Raw genomic sequence first — 25,026 nt, forward strand, 5'->3', positions numbered from 1 at the left:
ACACCAGTTGCAGTGTCAATTTGCGTGGTCTCGGTCAGTACTGAAAATAAATTTACTACTAAAAGAAAATAAATTTTTATTTAATTTTTTTTATGGAAATTACAATAGTGCTCATTTTCTCTACTGATCTTGTAAATGAGAATTCTTAGCTCAACCAAATAAAAGTACAAGTTGAGCCAAACATAAAACAAACCAATGTATTTTTGTGAAGCTGCATTTTTCAGACTCCTTGTTGTCAAGACCAAATACAGAAACAGATTAGATGTTGAAATGGATAGATATTGTACATTCTTTAATATTCAACAATGTATTCATGATTGTGTAGCTAAAAAGCAGTGTCAAGTATTTTACTAATTCATGTTCAATAAAAAGACTAAAAACATCTTTGATTTTTATCTAAAATCTGGGAGTCAGTTTAATTAATCAATGCAAAGAGGAAAACTAAAGATGCACGAGGTTGCATGTTTAGTGAGTTGCATGTTTGCAATATATGCAAATAACAAACTTGCTGCAAGTGAGTTATATATAATCTTTGAAAGTAAAGTCACTAACTTAAAATTACCAGTAAATTTCTCAAAGAAATTCTCATGACTATTTGTTTTTAAATTTGTAGGATCCTGAAAAAGATGGTGAAAGAAAGATCAAAGCAGATTATGATGAACTCTATGAAGAAATGCAAACAGGATTCCGAAATTTGGAAGACTTCTAAACCTGTATTCTTTTAGCTCTCCTCCCATCCAAAATTGTTTCATGGCTTTAGATTGTGACTAGTATCATCTTATGGTCACTATTGAAAGGTCATCAAAGGCCAAACAACAAAGCAAAACCATTCGTAAATAATTGCCAATGATAGAATAAAGATGTTTCAGTTCGAAAATACATTCACTCTTCTCTAGACTTGACCTTTTTTACACACACAAATACACAATGTGATATTGTCAGTTGTGGGTTTATATATTACAAATAAACACAGCAATCTTTTTTTTTTCTTGTAAAATAAAGAAAAAAGTAAGAAAATAAATCTACAAGAATTTTCAAGGGGACCATTTTTTTTTTTTTTTTTTTAAATATTTTTGTCTTTTTATAATCCTTATCAGATGATCAGGTGAATTCATTTTGTTAACTGGAAGAAAAAAAAAATCATTAATGGATGATTTTGTATTTGTGTGAAGTATATGGTATATATGTCAAATTTCTAGATTTGTTAATGAGTGTCTGTTAAATGTGATAGACTTTAGACAGATGAGGAGGGGGTACCAATTGTTGTTCACTTTTTTTTCTTCTGCTAACATATCAGAAATGACTGGAAATTGTTGTGAAAATAACAAGAATCATATTAAAACAACAAATGACCCACTTGGCGCCAAAAATAAGCAACAGGAATTAAACACCCATTTCTCCGCCCCCCCCTCTCGTATGTAGTACAGAATGATAGAATTTTCTAGCACTTTACTAGTCGTGTCAAGTGTCATTCTAGATACTAGCATGAACCAGCTTACGATATTTACTTTTTTGTTGTCATATAAAAGAATGTCTGAATGAATTTGATCTTACTATTGCAGATTGTCTTTATTTTTTCTGATTCTCATTTTTATATAACAATAATAAAAAGGAATGAGGTTATTTTCTCACTTTACTGCAGTTCACTGGATCATCCAATCATCTTTACTAATTAAATTATGCACATCTCTAGTCCAAGCCAAATGGGAAAGTGTCTTCTGTTTGGTTTAAACTCGTGTTCGAGTTTATGGAAACATTTGGATGATCTATGAAATTGCAATAAAGTTTTAATATAAGCCACATTTCTTTTTAATTTTGCTTTGTTATAATTATAAATCTCATCTGAAAGATATTGAGCACTTTGTGTAAGGGTTTGCTGTCTTGATTCAGATTGGTTATAATTTTGAGATGTTGATTTTAATGTTTGTTTTTATATATATATTTTTTTTTCTAAAATATAATGAATGATTAGTATATCTGCCATGTTAGAATTCTTTCATTTTTTTTTTTTAACAATTTTCTTAATTCCAAACAATTTTTTCAGACGTCTTTTTCTTAATACTGGCTGATGCATCTTTACATAAACCTTATTAAAGAGCAATACTATGAAAATGTTAAAAGAATATAGTGATCAAAATGTCTATGAAAAACAGATTATAATCTGAAAAATGTTTTTAACAGTCCATATTTTCAAAGTAGTGTTCAAACAAGCCACTTTGTAATAATAATGAACTTTGTTATTGTTTTGGTTAATATTATTTTTTACTGTTTCTGTTACTGCTGCTCATATTTTAAGCAATTTTATCAAAGTGGAAATAGATTATGGTTCTCTCAGGAAAGATGTAGTTGATGATTGAAGAAAACAATGCAAACATTGAGATTCATTAGTATTTGGAGACGTATCTTAAAATTAATTACTGCCTTTATCTTTCAATCAAACCTAATTTTGTTGCTTTATTTTTATTTTGGAGATTTTTTTCTTTAAATAAAAATTTTGTCACATGTCATACTGCAAGGGATTTGATCCTCTTTTATGGGCCACGCACTGCTGACTTCAGATTTGTGATTCTATCATTATTTCATCTAAAGCTGTTTTTTTTTTCTTTGTAGTCAATCTATCTAAGTCAAACATTAATTTTTCATGATTATCAGCATAATAGTTACTGCGTTGTCTGTTATTTGTTCGATTAACAGTAAATTATACTGTATCATAATTGTTTTTTGTTATTTTGTTTGTTTTCAATCTTTGAAAGTTATCCATTAGATAGTTATGTTGTAGTTATCTAAATTATTTATGCTTGTTTTTCAAACATTTTAAAGTTTATAACGGTTATTAAATTTGTTTTCTTAACTTTTCCACACGTTTCTGATTTTTTACCATAAAAAAAAATGAAAGTTAATAAATAAATAAATAAATAAATAGTATTTTTCTTTGGATTTATAATTATTTATTTTTTTTTACAAATGAAAGGTGAAAATCTAGTACTAAATTATTTCAAATGAAATCTAAAAACATTATCCTATGTTTGTAAGTTGGTGAAATGCATTGCTCTCTTTATATCCGGATCATTTTGCAAACTTTCTGATAGGCAGCCTCTTTCAATATATTATTCTTATTTAAGAGGAAAAAATTTATTTAAAAATAAAACTAATACTCTTATTCTCTTTTGACAGAGCAAAGGTTTCCTCTTCAATTATTCTGACTATTCATCTCCAACATCTTTCCTTTCTAATAATTTTACATCTGGTAAATTTTTCAAGTTTCTTTTCCATCCCAAAATTTCCTTCACTTTTTTTTTCCACATTTAATAATTTAGAGTTGATGATGTATGGCTTATAATTTCTAAAGACATTTGTGTTAAAAACGGTTTTTTGTTATGTTGTCATCGCCCCCCCCCCTCCCTTGCTAACTGTCCAATGTTCTTGTTATGTGCAAGTCAAATTGGCTGCACAATGTTAGTTGAAAGGATTATGGAATGTATCAAGATTAAAATTTTAAAAAAATGTTTGTCAAATATTCCAATGAGTTCAGATTTCAATTCACAACCTGAAAAAAAAAAAAAACAAACTCATGTAAGCTGTTTAATAATAAATGATTTCCGGTAAAAGTTCTGGATTTTTTTGTTGTTTTTTAAACTTTTATTTATTTTTTTACTTAAAATTGCACTAGGAATTCTTGTCCAGAATTCCCTCTATATTAAAAAACAAAAATAAAGAAATCTGTATTGTGACAAAAAATATCATATTCCAAATTGAACAAGTAGTTTTATTTTTAAAGAAAATCATTTTCCAACTATTAATGGGAATTCGTAGGCATTATTACAATCTGAATCTAGTGTATTAATTGAGTAATCTCCCTTTATTTAACATTTTCTTTTCAAGATGGTGGGCAAGACAGTCACTCGTTGAATACTCATAAAATGTAATACTTTACCAATTTATGATTTTTAGAATGTGATATTCGTTTTGTCACAGGTACATACATCATTCAAATTTTTCTTTATTTTTGTTTTTAATATAGAGGGAATTCTAGTGGGGGTTTACAATTTAGAAAAGGCAGACTGTTTTTTTTCATATCATTTCTTTTCTAAATTGTAAACTCCACTAGAAGTTTGCAGAATGATAACCTGTTGCATTGCCTTCAACAATGTTTGTCACAAGTAGGTTAATTCATTTTGAAGCTGCTTTATACATTAACAATCCTTTTCCTATAATAAGAATGTTTGAAATCAACATTTGCAGTTGATTGTGAATTACCAAGCACAAATTTATTCCTGTACTGAAATCTTTTTTAAAACTCGAGAGATAATGGAGCAATAAAGAAAAATAAAATTCATAAAAAATAAAGCAAAAAATTTCAATTAATAGGATGAATAATAATGTTAGGATGTACACACTATAGTGATTACAGAAATGTGATAATGTAACTTTTATTTCATTTTCTGTCCCGAACAAGATTTAGTTTGATTTACAAAAGCCATGTTTACTTTTGGTTACAAACCTCATCAATACTTAATTCTTGATAAACTTAAACTTTTTTTTTAAGAAATAAACAAAAATTTGTTTTATGATGTAGCCTCTTCAAACTGTCGCAGCACCAAGAGGCCGACTATTTTTATGATCTGATAACATATAGATTTTCACTTGCTAACAATGTCACATTCATATGGATCATCAGATGATCTGTTAAGAAAATATTGATATTTTGTACAGTCACTTTTACAGTAGAACTTCCATTAACATGATTTATAAAAAAAAAAAATTGTTTTTTTTTGATAAGTTAGATTTGGCTGTGGCCATCTTAAATGGAATAGTTGTAAAAATGTACACTTTTGAAAAAAAACTAGAATCTTGTGCTTAGGAAGAAGAAAAAGATGAATGCATAACAAAACCAATTAATATTTCATAATAAACTAGCCATACTTAAACTCTAGTTGCTCAGTAGTTTTATTAATAGATTTTAGTCTATCAAAAATTATTTTCTATTCAACTGTTTAAATGCTTCCAAACTTTTTTCAAATGTTAAAAGGTTACAAAGTAATTTTTTTTTGTATTTAAAAAAAAAAAGATTCAAATGAATTGTGTTCCAATACATATATTTACTATCTTAAGAGTTTTTTTCTGACTATCATATTTTTATTTAAAAATAAACAAAACAAAAAAGAAAAACAGTAATATCTTTCAATAAAAGGTCTCGTGCATCTATCTAACTTATATTTGTTTTTTAGTATTAATTGCATGTTTATTAGAATAAACAAAATACAATGGAATAAAATTGAAAAATAAATAATACGGGATTGTCAAGAATTCCAAAAATAAAGTCAACAAAAGACTACCAAACATTTAATTTTCTATTGATCTGTATAGCTTTTAAGTTATGGATCTGTTTTGAAGTGTTTTTTTTTTTTTTTTTTTTTTCTGATTTTCTATCGCTATCTAGAAAGCTGTGCAAAATATCGATGATGGATTGGTATAGTGCAAAATATTTGGAAATTAAGAACTTAGAGCGAGTTAAGGAAACTGTTTTTATGTCAAGGGAGTTGAGAGCAACTGACTCTTGTACTTGTAAGCATTGGGTACACAAGTGAATTAGATGTAGGTTAAGAGAGAAAAGAATAACCAATTTTTGTGTAAGATGGAGAAAGTATATTTGTGATACTATAAATGGGTCAGAGTAGAAAAGGTTGAATGTTTATCGGATGACAACACAAAGTTTAAAATTATCAGTTCTAAAAATAGATTCCTTTAACACAGTGGAAATGTTTTGTTTAATCAAAAGTCAATTTGTGCGAATTTTATGCTAAAATTGTTTATGCGACTCAAAAGTCACAGCCATACTTGACTCTAGAAATAGCAATACACGCGGACGATAAAATGCTTTGGATAATTACGGATTTCAAGAAGGTTCTGCTAAAATTGTCATATTTTAAAAACCAAAGCATCTTAAGTCCTCAAAATGCCACCGTTTTGTTCGAAAATGAATACACTTTCAAATAAATTAATAAATAATAATGTACATTATATATTTTAAGAGTTTTAAGCAAATAAAGTGCTAAAAATGTTAACATCATAAAACAGCATTTTCGGTAAGCTTATATTATCAGAACATAATTAGCTTTAACTAGAGCTATCAGAAGCCGCCATTGAAAACTTGAATAAACATCTGATCATATGGACTGTCTCTGTTTCGAAGCTTAATCAATATAAAAATGTAATTTCAAACCGTAACTTTTTTTTTCAATAAAATGAGGAAAGACCAAATTTTAAAATAATGAAAGGTTTAATGAAAAAAAAATACAATATTTTTTTTTCATAGGTTTTCTTTAAAAAAGATTTCACAAAATTCAACAAATTTTAACTGATACCAAAATCTATTAAATATATATAAATGCCAAAAAATCACTTACCTGTAAAAAAAGAAAAATTAAGCAATGGCTGCTTCAATTCTTCATTTATAAGAATTGTCCATATTTATATTTTATATACCATGTATTTTTTAAATAAAAGGATTTTTTAAAGCAAGGGCCCTAGAAAATTGCATTTTTGTAACTTGTTTTGCGCCATTAGCTTAAAGCAGTGCTGTTGCTAATTTGCAACTTATCAAATACAGATTCGTCAAAGGGACATAATCATTTCCAAAACGTAAAAACAACACGTTAGACAAAATACATTTCAAAAGTAATCTCTATAGTAAATATATGAATAAACAAACATTTAATGTAATAACAACAAACACGTTTGTTTGTTTTTTTACTATAATCATATTTTATTCATTTTTTAAAAAAATAAATGAATTTACCAAAAATATTAAACGAAAAATATTTTTAAAAAAGTTGGTCCCGATGGTACATGAAAATCGGCTCACATTTCAGTTATCAGTTTTTGCCGATAAAAAAAAAAGCAAAAAAAAAAAAAAACGATTTATTAAAAAAGAACTTTTTTTCTTTTCTCTAATACACAAGTTTTTGATTTAATATATTTTATTTCTACTTTATGGAGTGAATTTTTTTTTTCTATATCTAAAAAAACAAAAAAAAAACATTGAATGAATAGAAATAATTGTAATTAAACGAAACTTTCTGAACAATATAACAAGATTATAAGGTTTCACTTTAAAAAAAAAAAAAAAATTCAACCTGGTTTAGAAAAAAAAAAAGTTTTACACTTTTGACTTTACAGGTAAATTTGCAAATTATGTATTTTTTTGTTTTAAATTAGCTTATTTTATTTATTGATCTTCAATTTGTGATATATAAATTTGAGGTGGGAAACTTAATTATTTTCATTTTAATAGACATTTCAAAATGGGTGGGGTGAATTAAAAAAAAAACCCTTGTCTAGAATATTATATTCGGTTTACTGGAAAGCATAAAATTTCACACTGAACCTGAAAAAATAAAAATTGAATCAATAGAAAAATTTTGATAGAGTTTTAAAGTGAAAAAATTGAAAAAAAAAATCAACTCGTAAAATTCAATTGATTTCATTACGTAAACAAAATGGCTGCATGAACGCTCGCAGGCACTTGGTAAACACTTTTTTAAAAAATAAAAAATAATATTTCTATTATTTTTTAAACTATTTTAATAGTTTATTTTAGAAGTATATTCCATAAAGAAAATAAACAACTCATTTTAAGAGAAATTACGAGTTTTTTATATTTTATTCAGTTTTGTGTCAAAAATTCCCCCAAAATTCTGCCACACCTAGCTATTCGGTTATCAGAATATATAATTTTAAAGCAATCTGGCGTTATTTTTGGTCAAATTTAAAAAATATAGTTGAAAAACCAATATGTAACGTGTGCACGTCTATCCATTATATTAGTTTTTAATGGTGAATTAAACAGTGTTTTGTTTTTTTAAAAAAAAAAAAAACGAAAATGTGAAATGTTTTTTTTTTGCTTCACGTGTGCAATCAGTACTCCCCCCCCCCACACACACTCCCAATATATTTTTTACGTCTCTTTTTTACCATTTTTTTTCAGCGGATTATAATCGAATGGACACTAATCTACCTTATATATAAAATCAATATTTAAATATTTGTAGGGGGTCAGTTTTAAGTTAAGTTCCTATTTACTTGTCTCCCCACGAGGACAGTTAGACACAAGGTCAGTTAATGTGAGGAAAATCGAGCTTCCCCAAAAAGGTCAGTCTGGATAGAAACAAACATAAAAATTGTCTCAGTCATTAAGGATTTCTCCTTCACTGACAGAGGACAGAAAAGGCGAAGTGTAGCATCAGAATACTACACTGTGATCTTAGCCTGAAGTCCAGGTAAAGAAATTTAAAAAAAAACAAAAAAAAACGTCTTAAACTGGAAAGTTTAATGAAATAATGTGTCACTCGGATAAGAAATGCAATTGAAAATAAAAATCAAATTTATCAAAAATTTGTGAACGATTTGTTAGCAAAAAATGTTTTTTGATATTTAAATAAGTGGGCAAAAATACTTAAGTTTTCCAAGCGTCACGTTTTCTGCTAGTGACGTCACTTGTTTTAAATGAAATTTATTTTTGTCTATTTGTTGTAATTCTTCTTAAGTTTCACACCCCTTAAGAATTACGACAAATAAACAAAAATAAATTTCATATTTAAAAGTAATTTGATGTCCAAAATCTAAGGCATAACATTTTCAAAAGCCAATAATTATGACCCACAAACCGTAAATATTGGGGTCAAACGCCTTAAAAAAAACAAAAAAAAAAACTTCCTTAATTCTACCTCTAACCCTAGGTACGAGTGGCAAGCCTCCTCCTCTTAGAACCTTCTTTAGCCCTAACAATAATGCCAAGTCCAAGTGACAAGCTCCTCACCAAACAGTTCCTTGGTAAGCTACATATAAGTGTCTTAAAAAAATAAATAAATAAAAGACAAGTGCACCCATCACCCATAAAAAAATAAATTTGTCAACTGCCTAAAATGCTAGAATGGTCTTGAAATGGTGAATTATTTTACATTAAATTTATGTGAAACTAACCCCCACTCTAAATTTTAAAATTGTTTTTGTTTTGTTTCTATAAAGTCTTCAGGGTGTTCACATAATTTTCCTTAGCTCTATCATTGACCCAAAGTCAGAGTGGCCACCTCCCCACCCTCTTATAATTGCACAAAGACCCTCTTAAAACCACATATAATCGTCTTTAGGAAAAAAGGTGCACAGGATTTATCTCTGATAGAAAAAAAAATGGTTAACTGCCCTAAAACGCTAGAATGGCTCAAAATGGGGGAATGATTTTACATTAAATTCTAAAATAATACTTGTTTATCTTTCATTAAAGTTTTTTAAGGTATTCACACATAATTGCCTACAAAGGTAAAATCACATATTTTGAAGAGGTGGTCAGATGGGGTTAGGGGTTAACGGAGGTATTAATCTACAATAATACCAAAGAAATATTGTGATATATTCATTTTTAAACAGTCCTAGATTTCGATTTCAGTTATTTGTATATAAAATGCATTACAATTCAGCTTTGAGTTCTTTAATTTCTTTTCTTTTAATGAATACATGGCATTTTTAAGCAATTGCAGCATATTTATGTGCATTTACTGCAGATTATTTAGAAACCATTAATTTTTTAGAGATTTTCAGTAGCATACTCTTATTCCTAACACAAAAATACACTTATATGGTAAATTTCATTGCTTAATCTTCTGTTTTAACAAAGATATAACATTTTTACTGAAAAAGCAGTGTAAAAAATGTGACGAAACGCATATGGTTTTAAAGAGGGAAAATATCCAAACGTTTGAGGCACAAAAATAGTCATAACTTCCTTGATTTTAATTGGATTTAAAAACTTTTAACAAGATTCTTTCTTAGCTCATGAAGCTCTTTCTATAGATACCAATATTGAAATATTTTAAGCCATTTCAATTTTTTCATGTGTATTGCTACTAGAAAATATTCATATAAACGTAACTGTTATTAATGAGTGAGTCTGAGCCTAGTGTTGGATGCACGAGGAAGCAGATCGTATGCTCCTGAGAAAGATTGAACCGGCCAAAATGAATTGACAATCAACAGAAAGCTAGCCTCAACAGAGTAGGTTGTGTTACACACCAAATTCAACCGACTTTAATGCATGTTAAACGATGGAGTTGTGTTATTTCTTCCTTTCATTTTGATATATTTTGTTTTACACTTGTGAACCCGCATGCACCTCCCCTAACACTTGTCAATGTGAAAACCATGATGATCACGGCCATCAGAAGAGAATTGAAAGAACATAAAATCCATGGAATGCACAATGATGGGGTAGCGATGTGTTGGCAGTGGGGAGTACATGACGTTAGTATCACATATTTAGATGGTGACGTTGTGACCCCCAACTGTTGTGTATTGTGGTTTTGTTCTCCATCTTTCTAGTTATGGCCGTATTATTTTGTTCACCGGCGACTGTTATTATCTACACGGGTTCACAAATGTAAAAAAAAACACGATGTCAATATACGTGTGTTTTTTACATGCTGAAGTTCACATCTACAAGGCTGGGTTTATCTGTTGCCATCAGTTCATTTCAATTTCCTAAAACTTTTCAAACCTGGTTCAAACCACAATCTTTCTCCAACCCTGAACTGCCATAAGTATTCAACTCAACTTTTACTTTCATAAACCTTACTGTTGCAAACTAGACTATCATTAAATGTACTATCATAAAAAACAACAGTGTCCAGTTGGGAGTGTTAAGTCCAACTTTTGTCAGCCACTCCCCAATGTCATAAAACTAAATATATATTTTATTCTATTTATTGTTCGGACACACCTAAACCAACAAATTTCATATGAAGTTTCTTTTGTCTATCTTCCTAAATCCTCTTCTTTTGTCACCTATCCTTTTGTCTTTTTTCTTTTATTTCGGGGGGGGGGGGGCAACTATAGTATCACAAGGCTTCTCAGACATTTTGACACCTTACTGATATTATTGGAGCTGATGTGTATGTAATTGCATAAGGTATTAAGCTGCAAAGCATTACTGCTACTATCAACGATGGGCAGAATTTATCAGGCATGTGTGCACAGTGTGATGATGTATGGAAGGGAGGATTGTCCGGAGAGAAAGGATATGATTGATGCATGTGAATTTTCAAGACAATCTTCTGATCACATCAGAAGATTAAATCTGGACAGTATAGGGAAATGCATGCAAAAGAATGAAAAAAAGAAGGAAAAGAAGACTTTGTTGGTTTGGTCGCATTGAAAGAATAAATGAGAGTGCTTGGGTTAGTAGATGTAGAACAGTTGTGGTAGCAGAGGGACAGGAAAGAAAACATGGAGGAAAGAAAAATAAATATGTAGAAAAAAGTTAGTTCGGAAATCAATTTTTAAAAGCCGTCTAACAGATGCCAACATGTTAAAGCAAATATGACATTGGTTATAAAATAAATGTCATGATTATTTTAGTCGTTTGAAATGGGTCATTTATTTTTACTCCCTCACAAGCAACTGATCCAAGTCAGTTGTTCATGCAAAATACACAACTAAAAAAAAAAAAAAAAGAAAGCAAATGAAATCATGAAATAGACGAGTTTTGAATATAAAAAAAATATTTTATTTTAGAGAAAACCAATTGAAATACAAATTTACATTAAGAAATCAATTGTGAAGAATCCATTTTATTATGCATAAAGTAGAGGTTTGCCTTATTAATTCCGCACATTTAAGGAATTCCTTGTTTTAGAGCAAAAGATTGCATGAATTTTCTATTAAAATCCCAAAAACTTAGATTAATAATACCCTCTAGTGTTTCTTTATATCCAAGCACACGGCTGTTGTACACTATCACTGAACAACAAACTCTACACAATTTTGCAAACTATAAATTTCAGTTGCTGTAACTTTTTAGGTCAGCTAAGTGTCACTTGATTTGATTATACCAATATTTATAGAGAAACAAAGACTGACAAAGATTTATATTAAAAAGACTGAAATCTAGTTTTAGATGAGGTTAACTAGAAAAAATGTTCAGTTCATTTTGTACTACAAAAATGATTTTAACTTGCAAGATCCTGTGGAAATTCCATGGCGTTTTTACACCACTCCGTCTAATATTCCTTTTGTCTGTTATTTATATTAATTCATAAAAATAATTGTCATTGTCAACTAAATATTCTTTCAATTTCTTTTTTTTCTTAAGCAATAAATCAAACAAATATTCCCTTTTGGCGTAAAAAGAAATTGTTGGCTAAAAATATTCTTCAATGTCACTTTTTGAAATGGATTTAAAAATTAAATTGTTCATGTCAGCATGACACTATTTTATTTTGGGTCAATTCATTTTAAAATGGGTAAAGTCAGAATTGTTTAGAACTTGGATTAATCACTAATAATTATTTTTGCTAATCAAACAATCTCATATTTTTTGTGTGTGAAATGTGATAACATGTATACAAACATGAAATTGTTATATTGATTATTTTTTTCTTACATATCTTCATATTTCTATGTTGGTCTGTCATGCTTAAATTTTAAGTAGCAGTTTTCTAAACATGCACATTAAATTAACCATTCTTGTTTAAATCTGTAAACCAAAAATAAAGGAATTCCATGGAGTATTTGAAAGAAACATTTACATCCAAATTGATTTCAATGCATTTACTACATTTAATCTTGTAGATCATCGTTATCGTCAAGTGGATTCAACTTATCATTTTCTATTTCAGCTGTAGAATTGGACATCAATTCAGATGGCAGATCTGAATCAAGATCAATCGTGTCCAAGTCAATTTCAAAATTTGGCATTTCAGATGGCAAAGGAGTTTCGTCCAAGTTCGGCAGGACAGGAACTAAACTGGAAAATTCAGATTCTAATGGAGCAGGTTTCCTTTCATCTGGTTTAGGATCTGTTAAATCTTGCACTGAAACTTGGACAGGTTCAGATTGAACAGTACTTTCAGAAACGGGATTGCTTCCACCAGTTTCTGACAGGTTCTTCGGACTGAACTCTTCTACTGTTTGCACGTCAGGTTGGATGCTTTCCTCTGAAAGATTATCCTTTGCTGAAGACAATTCTAAATTCTGGCTTTCTTCTGGCAAATGTGCTGCCTCTGATGGAGGGTCTTGTGGCAAATCGCTTGCCATAGCATCTGTAGGATGTTGGCTAGATGATGACTGGTCTTCGAGTGATGATGCAACTGGAGGGATTTCCATTACAGAAGATTCTGTAAGGTTTTCTTCCATAGTTAATATTACAGGAATTTTTTCTTCTTTCTCCGGAAGCAGGTGACTGAGACTGTCAAGAATTGTATTTAGATTCAAACTGCCAGGATTTCCCTGAAATTACAATTTTTAAATATTACATCCTTATTTATTGATTGCTTAACAAGAATGAATTTATTTAAAATTTAGAATAAAAATTTGCACAAAGTATTCACTTTCTGTTCATTAAACAGTGAACCTTCTCACAGCAGTGATAGCTCGTCCCATTCCAGCTTTTGTACAATTAAATTAGAGAACAATAAGAAGAAGCTGCAATTTAATTAATCATAAATATCAATCGAGTCACCAGATGCAAAAAATTTTTTGCACAAGTTTTAGATGATGATAAGTCTTTATAATAAAGATCAACGTGTATTTATTTGTATGCATGCATATATATATATATATATATATATATATGCAAACAATTATGTTATCAAAGAATATAAAGCAAAACTTATCAAGATAATGAAAGCTCAACAATATTAAGAAGAGCAACCAATAATATAAAATGAAAGATGAGGAATAAAAGTTATATATAACTTTATTATATCATCAAAACAATAAAGAAAAATAAAAGGAGAAAATTAAGAAAAAAGAAACCTCTAGGCCATGGCATTTCGAAGCTAAATGCTTCTCACCAGAAGAGAAAAATTAGAATTATACAAAATGCAAATATAGATAAAAATTGGCTTTATAACATTTAGATATGAAATGAGAATGAAGGAATAGGATAATATAGTAAGAAATAAGAAATATTAAAAGTAGGTATAATATTTACACTTTATTTATATTGTACCTACTTTCAGAATTGGATTAATTATATAATGATATATAGGAGAATTGGATTAATTATATAATGATATATAGGAGAATTGGATTAATTATATAATGATATATAGGAGAATTGGACCTGTGGAACAAATTCGATTTGGTTAAAATACTTGCTAAAGGGTCTAAATTGGAAAAAATTGAAACTTAGCAAGCTGACTTAAGTGCTCTTCTACACATGCAAAAAATATACATTTATATGTTTAAGTTGGTTAAATTTTAACATTTTCTTATCTGACAATAGCTGAAACAGTAACAATTAAGGTTTGCTAAAAGTTTTGGTTTTAATTCTAGCTGATGACACCCAAGTCATATTTTTTTTTTTAATTTTTGAAATCACCACTATATATTGGGTACAATATAATAATCAATAGCATATTGGCTCTATAATAATATGAAATCTGCATAAATTAAACATCATATTTAAGCGTATTTAACAAGCGACTCATGATGAGCAACCACTAAGAAGCTGCTGACATTTGGGACAAGGTCTTTTCAGCTTGTGTTCACTTTGCCATCTTGCATGGTAATGAGCAATGGGCCCCAAATGCTTCTAATTGCAATGGTTTTGGCATAATGACCATGCCATCATCAGGTGGATATGCAGCAAAAGAATTTTTTCAACGATGCTCCATCAAAGGTTTAGTATTGGTAGTATTAGAGATGCCTTACATCTTGTTTCAGCTCAGTAACACGCATGGATAATGTACAAGAGTGTGTGGAAGAGCAGGGAAGATATTGGTATGAGTGTTTATGACTTGACTACTTGGAATATGACTGGTATCACACCTTCTAGAGTCTTAAATACTCGCAGCATTATAAATATGAAACAATCATGTAATGATGAATTATATTCTATTATCAAAATGTATTTTTTCAAACTGATAAAAATTGAGTTGTTTTTGATTTTTAAAATTGTTTAGCATTACACAACTCAGCACTATGCAATTTTGTTCCATTTTTTATACTGGGCTTTTAACTGTATTAAAAAATCCGAAGAAATATTTGAACGTAAATGATTTAATGTAGATCAATAATAATGATTGAATTAAACAAGATACAACTGAAAAGAATTACTTTGAAATGAGGAAATGTTGGTAAGTATTGTCTGGTCAAAATCAGGAGCAGATAATTTTACTTCAAAGTGTTTTTAGGACAAGTGAAATAATTCTTGGAGTACATAATTATTTTCTCTTTAAAATTAAAAAATTATTCAATTCCCCTTTGTAAAATCTTTAAAAGTATTATTAAATCTAGCCACCAAACAGGCTGTTTAAAATTGCCTCTTTTATCCTCACACTAGCAGGGAGACCCAACGTTTCCTAAGATTAAATGATGATCAATGAATGTTTCACACTCCCATATTTTTATTGCCATTGAAATCGGTAAAATTGCCCATTTTTCATTTAAATCAACTGCCTGCTGAGACCCAATGCAATGCCTCCCCAAAGTGACTTAGTCCACAATACATTATAATATCATTACACTATAGAGAACCTACTACTAATTTTATGAATTTATTTTTGTATATAATGGCTTGAATTAAAGTTTAACATGCAAAAGTCAAATATCATGATCCAATTGTGCTCTAAACAGAAACATTAATTTCGAATGTGCCTCTGTCATATCAAAGAATCTACTGTTGATTTTATATGCCAGGCCTTTCAGCTTGTGTGGTAATAAAACCTCTCAAAAGCACTTGTGATGTTAGTCTGTGTAAGATGTTAATTTTAGTCAAAAATCGCCTGTTCATTCTTTCGTTGGATTATTTCGATTATCAATATTTATTGAAGACATTCTGATACAAGACCTATTTAAGAATACTGCCAGATACATAAAGTACCTTTGTGTGAAATTTCATAAAAACCAGCTGTTTTCAAGTTCATAGGGAACAAACTCATATTTCCAATTTCACAGATTTTTTTCTTCTCACAACTTGTTTGTACATGATGTTTGGAGTGTGATGGGTCTTGCTGAGACGTGCAACACTATCACTCTCCTGTGTCAAATCAACATTTACAAAACTCAGATTCTTCATTTCTTCTTTGTCTTAAACTTATTCCTAATGTTTACTTGAAATTACAAATTATATATATATATATATATATATATATATATATATATATATATATATCAGGCCTGCATCACTCAATCAACCACAGAATAAAATCACTTAAAGGTTTGATGATAAAATTTAAAAAAAATGAAAAATTATTTTTGTTTTTCGACTTACCAATATATTCATCTCGGCCATTGTGACTCCAATCAGCTGAGCCAGTTGGACAGGTGGAAAGAGGGCCTGCAGACATTGGTTCAAGTAGGGTAACAGGTCGGCTGTGTACACTTGCAAAAAGTACTGGAAATGTTCAGCTTCCTGGGAATTGAAGGTTGGCTCTTCAGCTCTGAAAAAAGACAAAAGGAAAAAAGGATAAATTTTTTAAAAATTTACTTTTTTTTTTTTTTTCAAAAATAGATGTTTCAATTCAATCTGAATTTTAAAATAAAAATCTAAACTGAAATGTGACAGACCAACTGATGGACTATAGTTGCTTATGCAGATGCTTGGTTGTTTCATTGAATCTGTACAACTGGTGATGAAAATGCTATTTCAAACAGAAAACTGAGCAAGCATAATCATTGATAATAAATTCATGTAGATGCATCAAAAAGTTTCAAAATGAAGCCTAACAAACCAAGCCTATCATAGAGATGCATAGATCTAAAATTACTGACCATGAAAAATAAAAAGATAAATTTAATGCTACTAAGAATAAGCTTCTTTCCTTTAACAGTTACAAAAACCTTCTCAACCACTGATTGCCATGACAAATAATGCCCTACCTGAGAGCTTATCCTTCAAACCTCTTAGCTTAAGATTCACAGACAACATGAATTGGAACAAATACATTGAGGACATTACCAAGACTGCTACAAAGAAGGTGGCTTCCGTTTACTGTGCTAGAAAATTACTCAAATCAGAAAGTATCCTATATCTTTACAAAGTCACTATTTGCCCATGCATAGCATATTGTCACATCTGGATTGATAAATCCACCCCTAGTCTTTTACTCTTAGACACAGTTCAAAAAAGAGTCTCAAGTCTAATAGGTTCCACATTATCAGCTATAGCAAAATAATGATATGTTGAACACTAAGAACACTGTTCATGTAAGACGCAAGTTTTGATTTCTCTCAACCTTTCTTGCTTCAAATTATAAAAAGTCCTGTTTGAAATATCAATGCAAAAAGGTGACCCTTTTCTTCATAACCAACGAGGTCAGTAGGATGGATACTGACAAAATCACCTAACTACAAAATGCCAATTTTGACACTTCATCTCATCACCGCTACAAGACTTATTATTTTTGGTTACACAAAAAGAATGTCTTCAAAAATATGAATTTACTTATGTAAAAAGAACGTTTTCAAAGTTAAAGAATTTTTTAAATAAAATTAAAGTAGAAAAAAATAATGGTAGTAGTCAGTATGTCTAGTATACATATACACCCATTAAAAATGTACAGATCAATTTTTTCATATTTCATTAGATAAAACGCAAAAATGTTCTTTTATCAATTATTTTTATGTTCAAATCATTCGTTAAATGTTCTACACTATGTTATTTTATTGATTTGGTAATTTGTTAAAAAAAAAAATATATAAAAAAAACATTGTGTAGAAGATTTATTTTGGGGATTTTTCTTTTGCAAAAAATTTTCAGTGCAATACAATCTAAATAAATATGAAATGGGCAAACATGTAAAAGGTGAAGACCATTCAAGTAAAAACAAAAAAAAATATTTTTAAAATAAATTACAGAAAAATGAAAATAAGACTTATTGATTATAGTATACCCAAAACAACATAAATTTCAAATATAAAAAAATTGCAAATATAAAAAAAAAATGCCTCAGATTGAAAAAAAAAAATAAATAAATAAAATGCTTTTATGGAAAAATATCTTTCACATATTACACGAAAATTATTGCATGTAATAAAACATGGATTTGCTTCTATGCGCACAAATGGAATTCCGGGAAAAAAAAAAAAATATTTCTGGAAGATTAAACTGTTTCTTATAAAACAATTTCAAGCCATGCAGCATTTCGATTTATAGATATTCTGAAAATTAAACTAATTTTACTTTTTGTAAAAAAAAATTCAATTTATTGAATGACCCTTAAACAACAAGAGAAATTCTTCCTGCAAAGGGAACCATTTTTACCTGTGGAATGAAAGAATAATATGATTCACAGCTAAAAGGGAATTGTGAAGAGCCATCGTCACATCGCAGGCCAATGAAAGAGGAGCACAGAGACGTAAATCATTGAAGGCACTCAGAATGTGGTTACAATAGATTGCCAACGGTTGCAGATCCAGCAGAACAGAAGGAGGAAACAGTTGACCCGGCTGCAAAGAAATGCAAAGATGATTAGAGATTCAATAAATTTTCAAAATTAAACTAATTATTATATGTTAAAATATTTAAACAAATCTTAATGTTTTTTTTTAAAATCTACAACTAGCTGTATGTATGTATAGATGACGATTATTTTAGTATTTTTTCATGTTTTAAAGTATGGAGGGGGCATTATATTAGATAATTTAGTTAGCTTCTCCATTTTGAGAATATTTTTTTGTAAATTGCTGTTTTTTCTCCCCTTACTTTGCCTGAAATGATACTGGATGAGCATAAAGATGTCACATGATATACATAAACGGAATGAAAATTAAATATGGAAATTGTTTTGAACCGATGTAAATTAACAAATAATTATTAGGATAAAACTAATTTTCATAAATATGATGCAAATAACTTCATTGCTTGAATGTAAACAAATTGTAATTTTAAAATGTTGCCTATTTTTTCAATGTTTAGTTGATGTGTTAGAAAACAAAAATAACATTTCTTTCCACCATTTTTGAAGGAATAGTTACTCAAATAATGATTTTAAACAAATGTTGCTGCATATTCTTTGTTATTTCTTTGCTCGATTTTATAAATTATCATGTGTCATACTGAATAATTTATTGATACAAAACAAATGTGAAAAATACATGATCTGTTGCATTTATGCATGATCTGTTGTGTCATCCACTTATCTTATGATAATAATAAAAAATGGCATTCACGTTGGCAACCCCTCATGCAATGTTCTTTCAAATGTCTCCAAATCCTTTCCATTATTTCTGTTGCACTATCTACATATAGTAGACTTGCTCGACTGAGAGAATATCTCCAGGATTTTATCTTATTTCTTATTCAAATCAGGAATTAACTTTTCAGACACATAAATTATCTGCGTGAAGAATCATTTAATAGAAAGTGAACTCACCTGAAAGGATATGTTATAATTTTTTGTTGCTGTCGATGTGATCGTCATTAAATTGTATGATTGCATTAGATCATCAAATCTGGAAAAAAGAAAAACCAATAAAAAAAAAATCCATGAGAAGAACAAAGTCTTACACTGTATGCTAATGTACCTGAAAAGAAAAATGAGGTTTGCACTTTGGTAAAACAACCTGAAAAATTTGGCAGTAAAAATAAATAAAACAACAAATAAAAATTTTCATAGACTTTATAGTGAGGGATTTGTTTTGCATATTGATTTAATGTAAAATGATCAACCAGTTCTGGACTTGACAGAGTTTTTAAGAACAGGAATTCAATTTATTTTTTAATTTTAATCTTGCCCATTTTCTTAATTTATTGTTAATCAATTGTGTGTTTGGAGGAATTTATTTTTAATACATTAAAACATTTTTGACTTTTTGGGGTTGAAAATGAATTAATGATTTAGTAGACTATAAATTAATTTTTAACAGTAACACCCACATCACGCAAATCTTTCCTATCTTTGTAAAAAATGTAATTTTTTTTTTATTTTTCACATTGTCACACAAACAAACTTTGTGAAAAGATTGTCGCTCATATGTAACAATAGCTAGAGAGTAGGTTAGCTATTGTAAATATGCAGCTAACAGTGTGGAATATAAATTAAATATCTAACAGATGATAGAATATTTGTAACAATGAACAAACAATAAAAATTAGGCCGAATTAAGAGAATACAACAACGACAAACATTAACATTGAACGTTAGAAGATGACACAATTGCTAGCATCAAAAAAAGATCAGATTTTAGTAAGAAAGAAGAGATTTGTTATATAGTAATGAGAATCGAATGGGAGAGGGGTCAGAGTTGGAAGATGATGGACATTGAATCATGCAACCTATTTGATAATCTGAGAGTAGGTTCCGGAAACTGAAGTCAGACAACTCAAAGAGACAATACATCAATATGATTCAATTCAACTAGATATGCATCTGTTCGGAGACTGAAATCAAAGCTAGAATAGAAAGAAATGGTCTTGGTGTTACTTTGCATGCAGTGAAATTCGAAAGGTCCTTTATTTCAGTGTCTCCAAGCCGGCATGGAGGAAGCAAAGTAAAACAAAATGGTATATGGATTGGAGTTAGTAGCTTGTCTCATGTTTATATGGTTATTGTTTAAAGAATTGTGCCATCATCTTACTGTGAATGTTTACTGTTGAATTGTTTTTGTGTTTATAGAGACATGATAACAAGTATGCACATTGTATGCACACAATGACCATGAAGCATTATTTTATACATTTGAAGACACACATTGATGAGTATCTAACAAATGTACTCAACACATGGATACTCTTGCACCACTGAAGACAGGGAGGATTACATTGCAAATTAATTCTCCCTCTGGACAACAAGCTTCCTACTCTATCATTAAAGACATTACTGCAACAAAACAGATGGCAAAGATTTCAGGTTGAGGCATTCGTGTAAATCAGCAGTTAGGTCAGCTTATTGACAACACAGGATACAGTAGAGGCAGTCATTGTCAGAGACTTGCAACTTCTGCAAATCGTCCTCATTGATCATGTCTTGCAATCATAAACCAGATGATAGATTGGTAGACGCACATCTTGAAATCTTCTGATGCTTCCACAAATACTGTTGCCGGTGTACAAAATCAAATATAGTGGCCTTAGCTTGACAATCAACCTCTACTATACCAAGCCCAGATAAAAACAAAAAGGTACATTCAAGATACATGAACATGTTAACGTCGATAAAATTTTCAAAATTTATTTGCATTTGTCGGGATTATGTTCTTTCTTTGAATATTTTTTTTCAAAAATTGGTAAATTGATGATGTTCTCTTTTTCAAGAAGACAATCTTAATAATCTTAACTACTGAAGCTCCATTTTGTTACATTTTTCCATAATAGACTGCTGATTGGACCCCGCCCAATTTTTTTTTTTTTCACCAAGATTTTGTCATTAACTAAAATAAAACTTTTAATCTTTTCCTTGACACATAATTAAACCAACTAATCAAATCCATTTCTCATGAGCTTAAGGAAAAACCCTACCAATCATACCTATCAACTTGGAATGCCATATCTACACATTATTGTTAAATAATATGTGGGAAAAAACACATGCACTAAAGTCAATTCTGGTATTTCTATTTTCCATGCTATACAGATACTAATCCAATTTGAGAGGTTTCAATCCACACATTGAAAATCTTGCAACATCACATTAAAAATAAAAAATAAGATAAAATAAACAAACTTAATAGGTTGCCTGTTTCATGAAATATCAACATTTTTCAGGTTATTTAACACTGAATTCAATCATTTTAGTATTTTCTATGTTTTAAGTTTTTAATAATGATTTCATGCAGTAATTCTCAAATGTTAACCTTTATTTCAAATACTTTGATGATATTTATATTTTTTCATCTGATGGATTGTTACATTTTTCCATAATAGACTTATTTTTGGCTAGCTGTTGGAAAGCATAACATTAATACATATAAATTATTTGCCAGTGACAATTTCACCTGTAAAATTCATTATCATTATATTGGAAACCCTATAAGTGTTGTCAAATCCCATCGAAAAGATAAAATAATTAACAAATAAACTTCTGTGTTTTTTAAAATTTAATTTAATTTTTTGTAACTTGTTTTTATATTTGTTGGTTGTTTTGTTTTTGTTACAATACAAATATTTTGGAGCTAAGCTCTTCAATATATAAATATATATATGCTATACATTGTTTTGAAACATCAATGTACACGTTGTGTTTAATGGTATAAAAATCGATCACAAGGGCTGTGCAGTTATTTAGTATTGTAATGACTTATGAATTTAATGAACTTGATGATGGGTGCATTACTATGTCTATGTGACGCAATGTGTTCATTTATAAATCGAAGAATTGATGATGGGTGCATTACTATGTCTCTATGTGACGCAATGTTTTAATGGTAGTAAGTGTTCATTTATAAATCGAAGAATTGGATTCTGGAATATGAGAATTTTCAGAGCTCAGCCAATCAGAATGGACCGACTTTGGCGAGGGGACCTTTATGATTTTATTATTTATGAATTGGAAATTGGAAAGATTATGTTACATATATGTATGTAATGAGCCAGATATGATTAGTGTAATCACAGATTCTGTGGAATGTGTAGAATTCGTACCAGTGACTGCTGGGAGTAGTGGTAGGACTGAATATTTAGAGAAAAGTAGGGACTCCTGCCTCTAAAGATGCTATAATTGTGATGGTGTTGCTCGTAGAATGTGTGACATACCCCTTCTGAGGTTTGATTATTATCCAATCATGATAAATGAGTTAAAAAAAAATTTTTTCAGTTCACATGGAAGGCCACTAGGGTGCTACGTGCCAGTCTGTATTTAATTGACTTTCTCTATCAAAAAGCATTTTAAATGGGGATAACAATTATCTGCCTTTCTTGACTTAAACACGGTCTATAGGCTTGTGTGTTGTATAAAATAGATATCAGATGGATAGATAGATTTATTTAGCAATCAGCTGTCTGTCACTGTAAGAAATGGTAGGTCAGAAGTTTCAGCATATATTTTTAACATGAAAAGATAATCAATTCAACATATATATATATATATATATATATATATATATATATATATATATATATATATATATATTTATAGTTTAATGAACAGAATCAAAGAACGAATAGGTAATGTATACAAATTTCAAAAGATGATAACATATTTAAGTTCATAAATCTTTCTTCTTTTTTTTCTTCTCTCTTTTTATTTTGTATATGTATAGATATGTATTGTATACTAAACTCTCAGTAAAAAAAAAAAAAAAAAAAAGACAGACAAGTTCATAACAGAGATAATTTACAGAGTTGTGTCCCTGTCATTATCATTTCCTTTTATGCCTTTTTATAATAAACCAAGGGAGGTTACTCTGGTTGATTTTTCCATTTATTTATTTTGTTTGTTTTTCTTTCTTTCGGGTGATATTTTTTTTTTTATCAAACTCTAGCGAGATTTCTGAGTTTTCATTATTTAATAGTCCTCTTAAAGTGACCCGATATATCTTTATAATTGACAAATGAAAAGAGTAAAAGATGAACTAACCTTTATTTTATGCTGATGGACATCAACTATGTTTTTCTTTTAATATTTCTCGTGATGTTGATTTTACCAGCAGAGTTGCTTAGTTAGACGTGTTCTCTCCTTGGAGTCTCTTCTGTATCTGACTTGCGTTTCAAATTCTTAACCGTTAACTTTCTCACAAAGAAACGCTGAACACATTTTTTTCTGAATTTTAAATATATCAGCGTTTTTCTTTTCTTTTCTTTTGTTTTTATTATTTTTCTCTTCACTGTCACCATCAACATTGTTGTTATGGTAACGGTCCATTTGATTGTTCTAATTCCTTTGCGTCTTGGAATTTTAACCATTAAATTTATTCATTTTTATTAATACGATATTGATATATCTCAATATCGTAACAAATGCAATGTAGTATTTTAATATCACAGTGTATAAAATGGTGTTCAAAAGCTACATAAAGATAGTGGCTATTAGCCTAGATGTATTGAATTTGTATGTGGCATCTGTTATTGCAAACCAACGATACTTTGGTCCAAAGGGGAATTTCTACAGTCATTTTATTATATATGGAGATAATTAATGTATGCAAATCTATGTTATAAGTTTTTGTATCATAATTGGATTTAATTAAAATAATTTTGTTTAACTGAAGATGACCCCCTCCCCCACAACGAAACAAAAATATGGTACTTACTTTTGGTTGGCTTCATTTAAAGCCATTTGGAACCCATTGAGGGCAGCTTGTTGAAAGATTGGTGCCAAAAGTCCACGAAAATCTGCACCCACTCGACTGAATGACAAACTGAAATACATGCATTGGCCAAGCAAAGAATCCAATCGACCCCCAACTCCATATTCAAGATCTTCTTCCAAGGTTGTTAAGAATTGGCTCACCTGACAACAAAATATAGGTATGTTAACAATCACTTATCCTTACAACAGAAAAATGGTATTTCAAACATTTTAAATTTTGTTTTTAATTATCAATACACAAGTTGTATTAATTGTTGCCGACCTTCCTCTATCAATTGAAAACATGGTTGACTACCACAGATGACTGGCAGAAGTCACTCCATGCTCAATTGATTGTTGCATGGTTGACATCTGTGGGATGATTGGCTCAACAATGAACAGCTGTTGGCAGCATCCAGAGTGACGGGCGCAATTGAGTTGTGAACCTTTCCCAAAGGATAGATACTGATGGTAACTGAATCACTTCCAAAAGACATCAAGTGTCTGCTTAACAGATCGACAAGATGGCACGATTTGCTATAAAGAGATCCTGAATGTTACAGGATGGGGATTGTACAGGACAAAAAATATTTAGTATGATCTGCATCTAACAGATACTGGCTAGAGATGAGAGATCAAAAAATAAAATTTAGGATAATTACACAGGCATAATTGTGACAAAGAACTGTATGTAAATTATGTTCGTTAATTTTAGTGAAAGTAAATGTTGGAACTTACACGACCATCATTTGTCGAAAAGTTCTTCATACATTGTTTAAGTCAGAGTTGTAAAGAGGGGGAATTA

The 25,026-nt window shown here is 29.6% G+C and overlaps 2 protein-coding genes across 2 annotated transcripts in view; one reads left to right on the forward strand and one right to left on the reverse strand.

The window, feature by feature from the left end:
* Window positions 1–3,611, forward strand: part of LOC145277861 (V-type proton ATPase catalytic subunit A-like) — a 68,452-nt gene extending 64,841 nt beyond the window's left edge. The window contains exon 15 of the mRNA XM_080129812.1: window positions 614–3,611. Within this exon, the coding sequence (XP_079985938.1) occupies window positions 614–709 (96 nt within the window). The 3' untranslated portion in view covers window positions 710–3,611. The remainder of the gene's footprint in view (window positions 1–613) is intronic.
* Window positions 3,612–11,534: 7,923 nt separating this feature from the next.
* Window positions 11,535–25,026, reverse strand: part of LOC145277860 (conserved oligomeric Golgi complex subunit 8-like) — a gene marked incomplete in the record, with an annotated part of 189,211 nt that continues 175,719 nt past the window's right edge. The window contains 5 exon segments of the mRNA XM_080129811.1: window positions 11,535–13,278; window positions 16,268–16,436; window positions 18,260–18,444; window positions 19,371–19,449; window positions 24,184–24,383. Coding sequence (XP_079985937.1) covers window positions 12,610–13,278; window positions 16,268–16,436; window positions 18,260–18,444; window positions 19,371–19,449; window positions 24,184–24,383 — 1,302 coding nt within the window.

The sequence above is a fragment of the Euprymna scolopes genome, chromosome 6 (assembly GCF_053919585.1).
Source record: "Euprymna scolopes isolate OS-2025 chromosome 6, ASM5391958v1, whole genome shotgun sequence".
NCBI classification, from domain to species: domain Eukaryota; kingdom Metazoa; phylum Mollusca; class Cephalopoda; order Sepiida; family Sepiolidae; genus Euprymna; species Euprymna scolopes.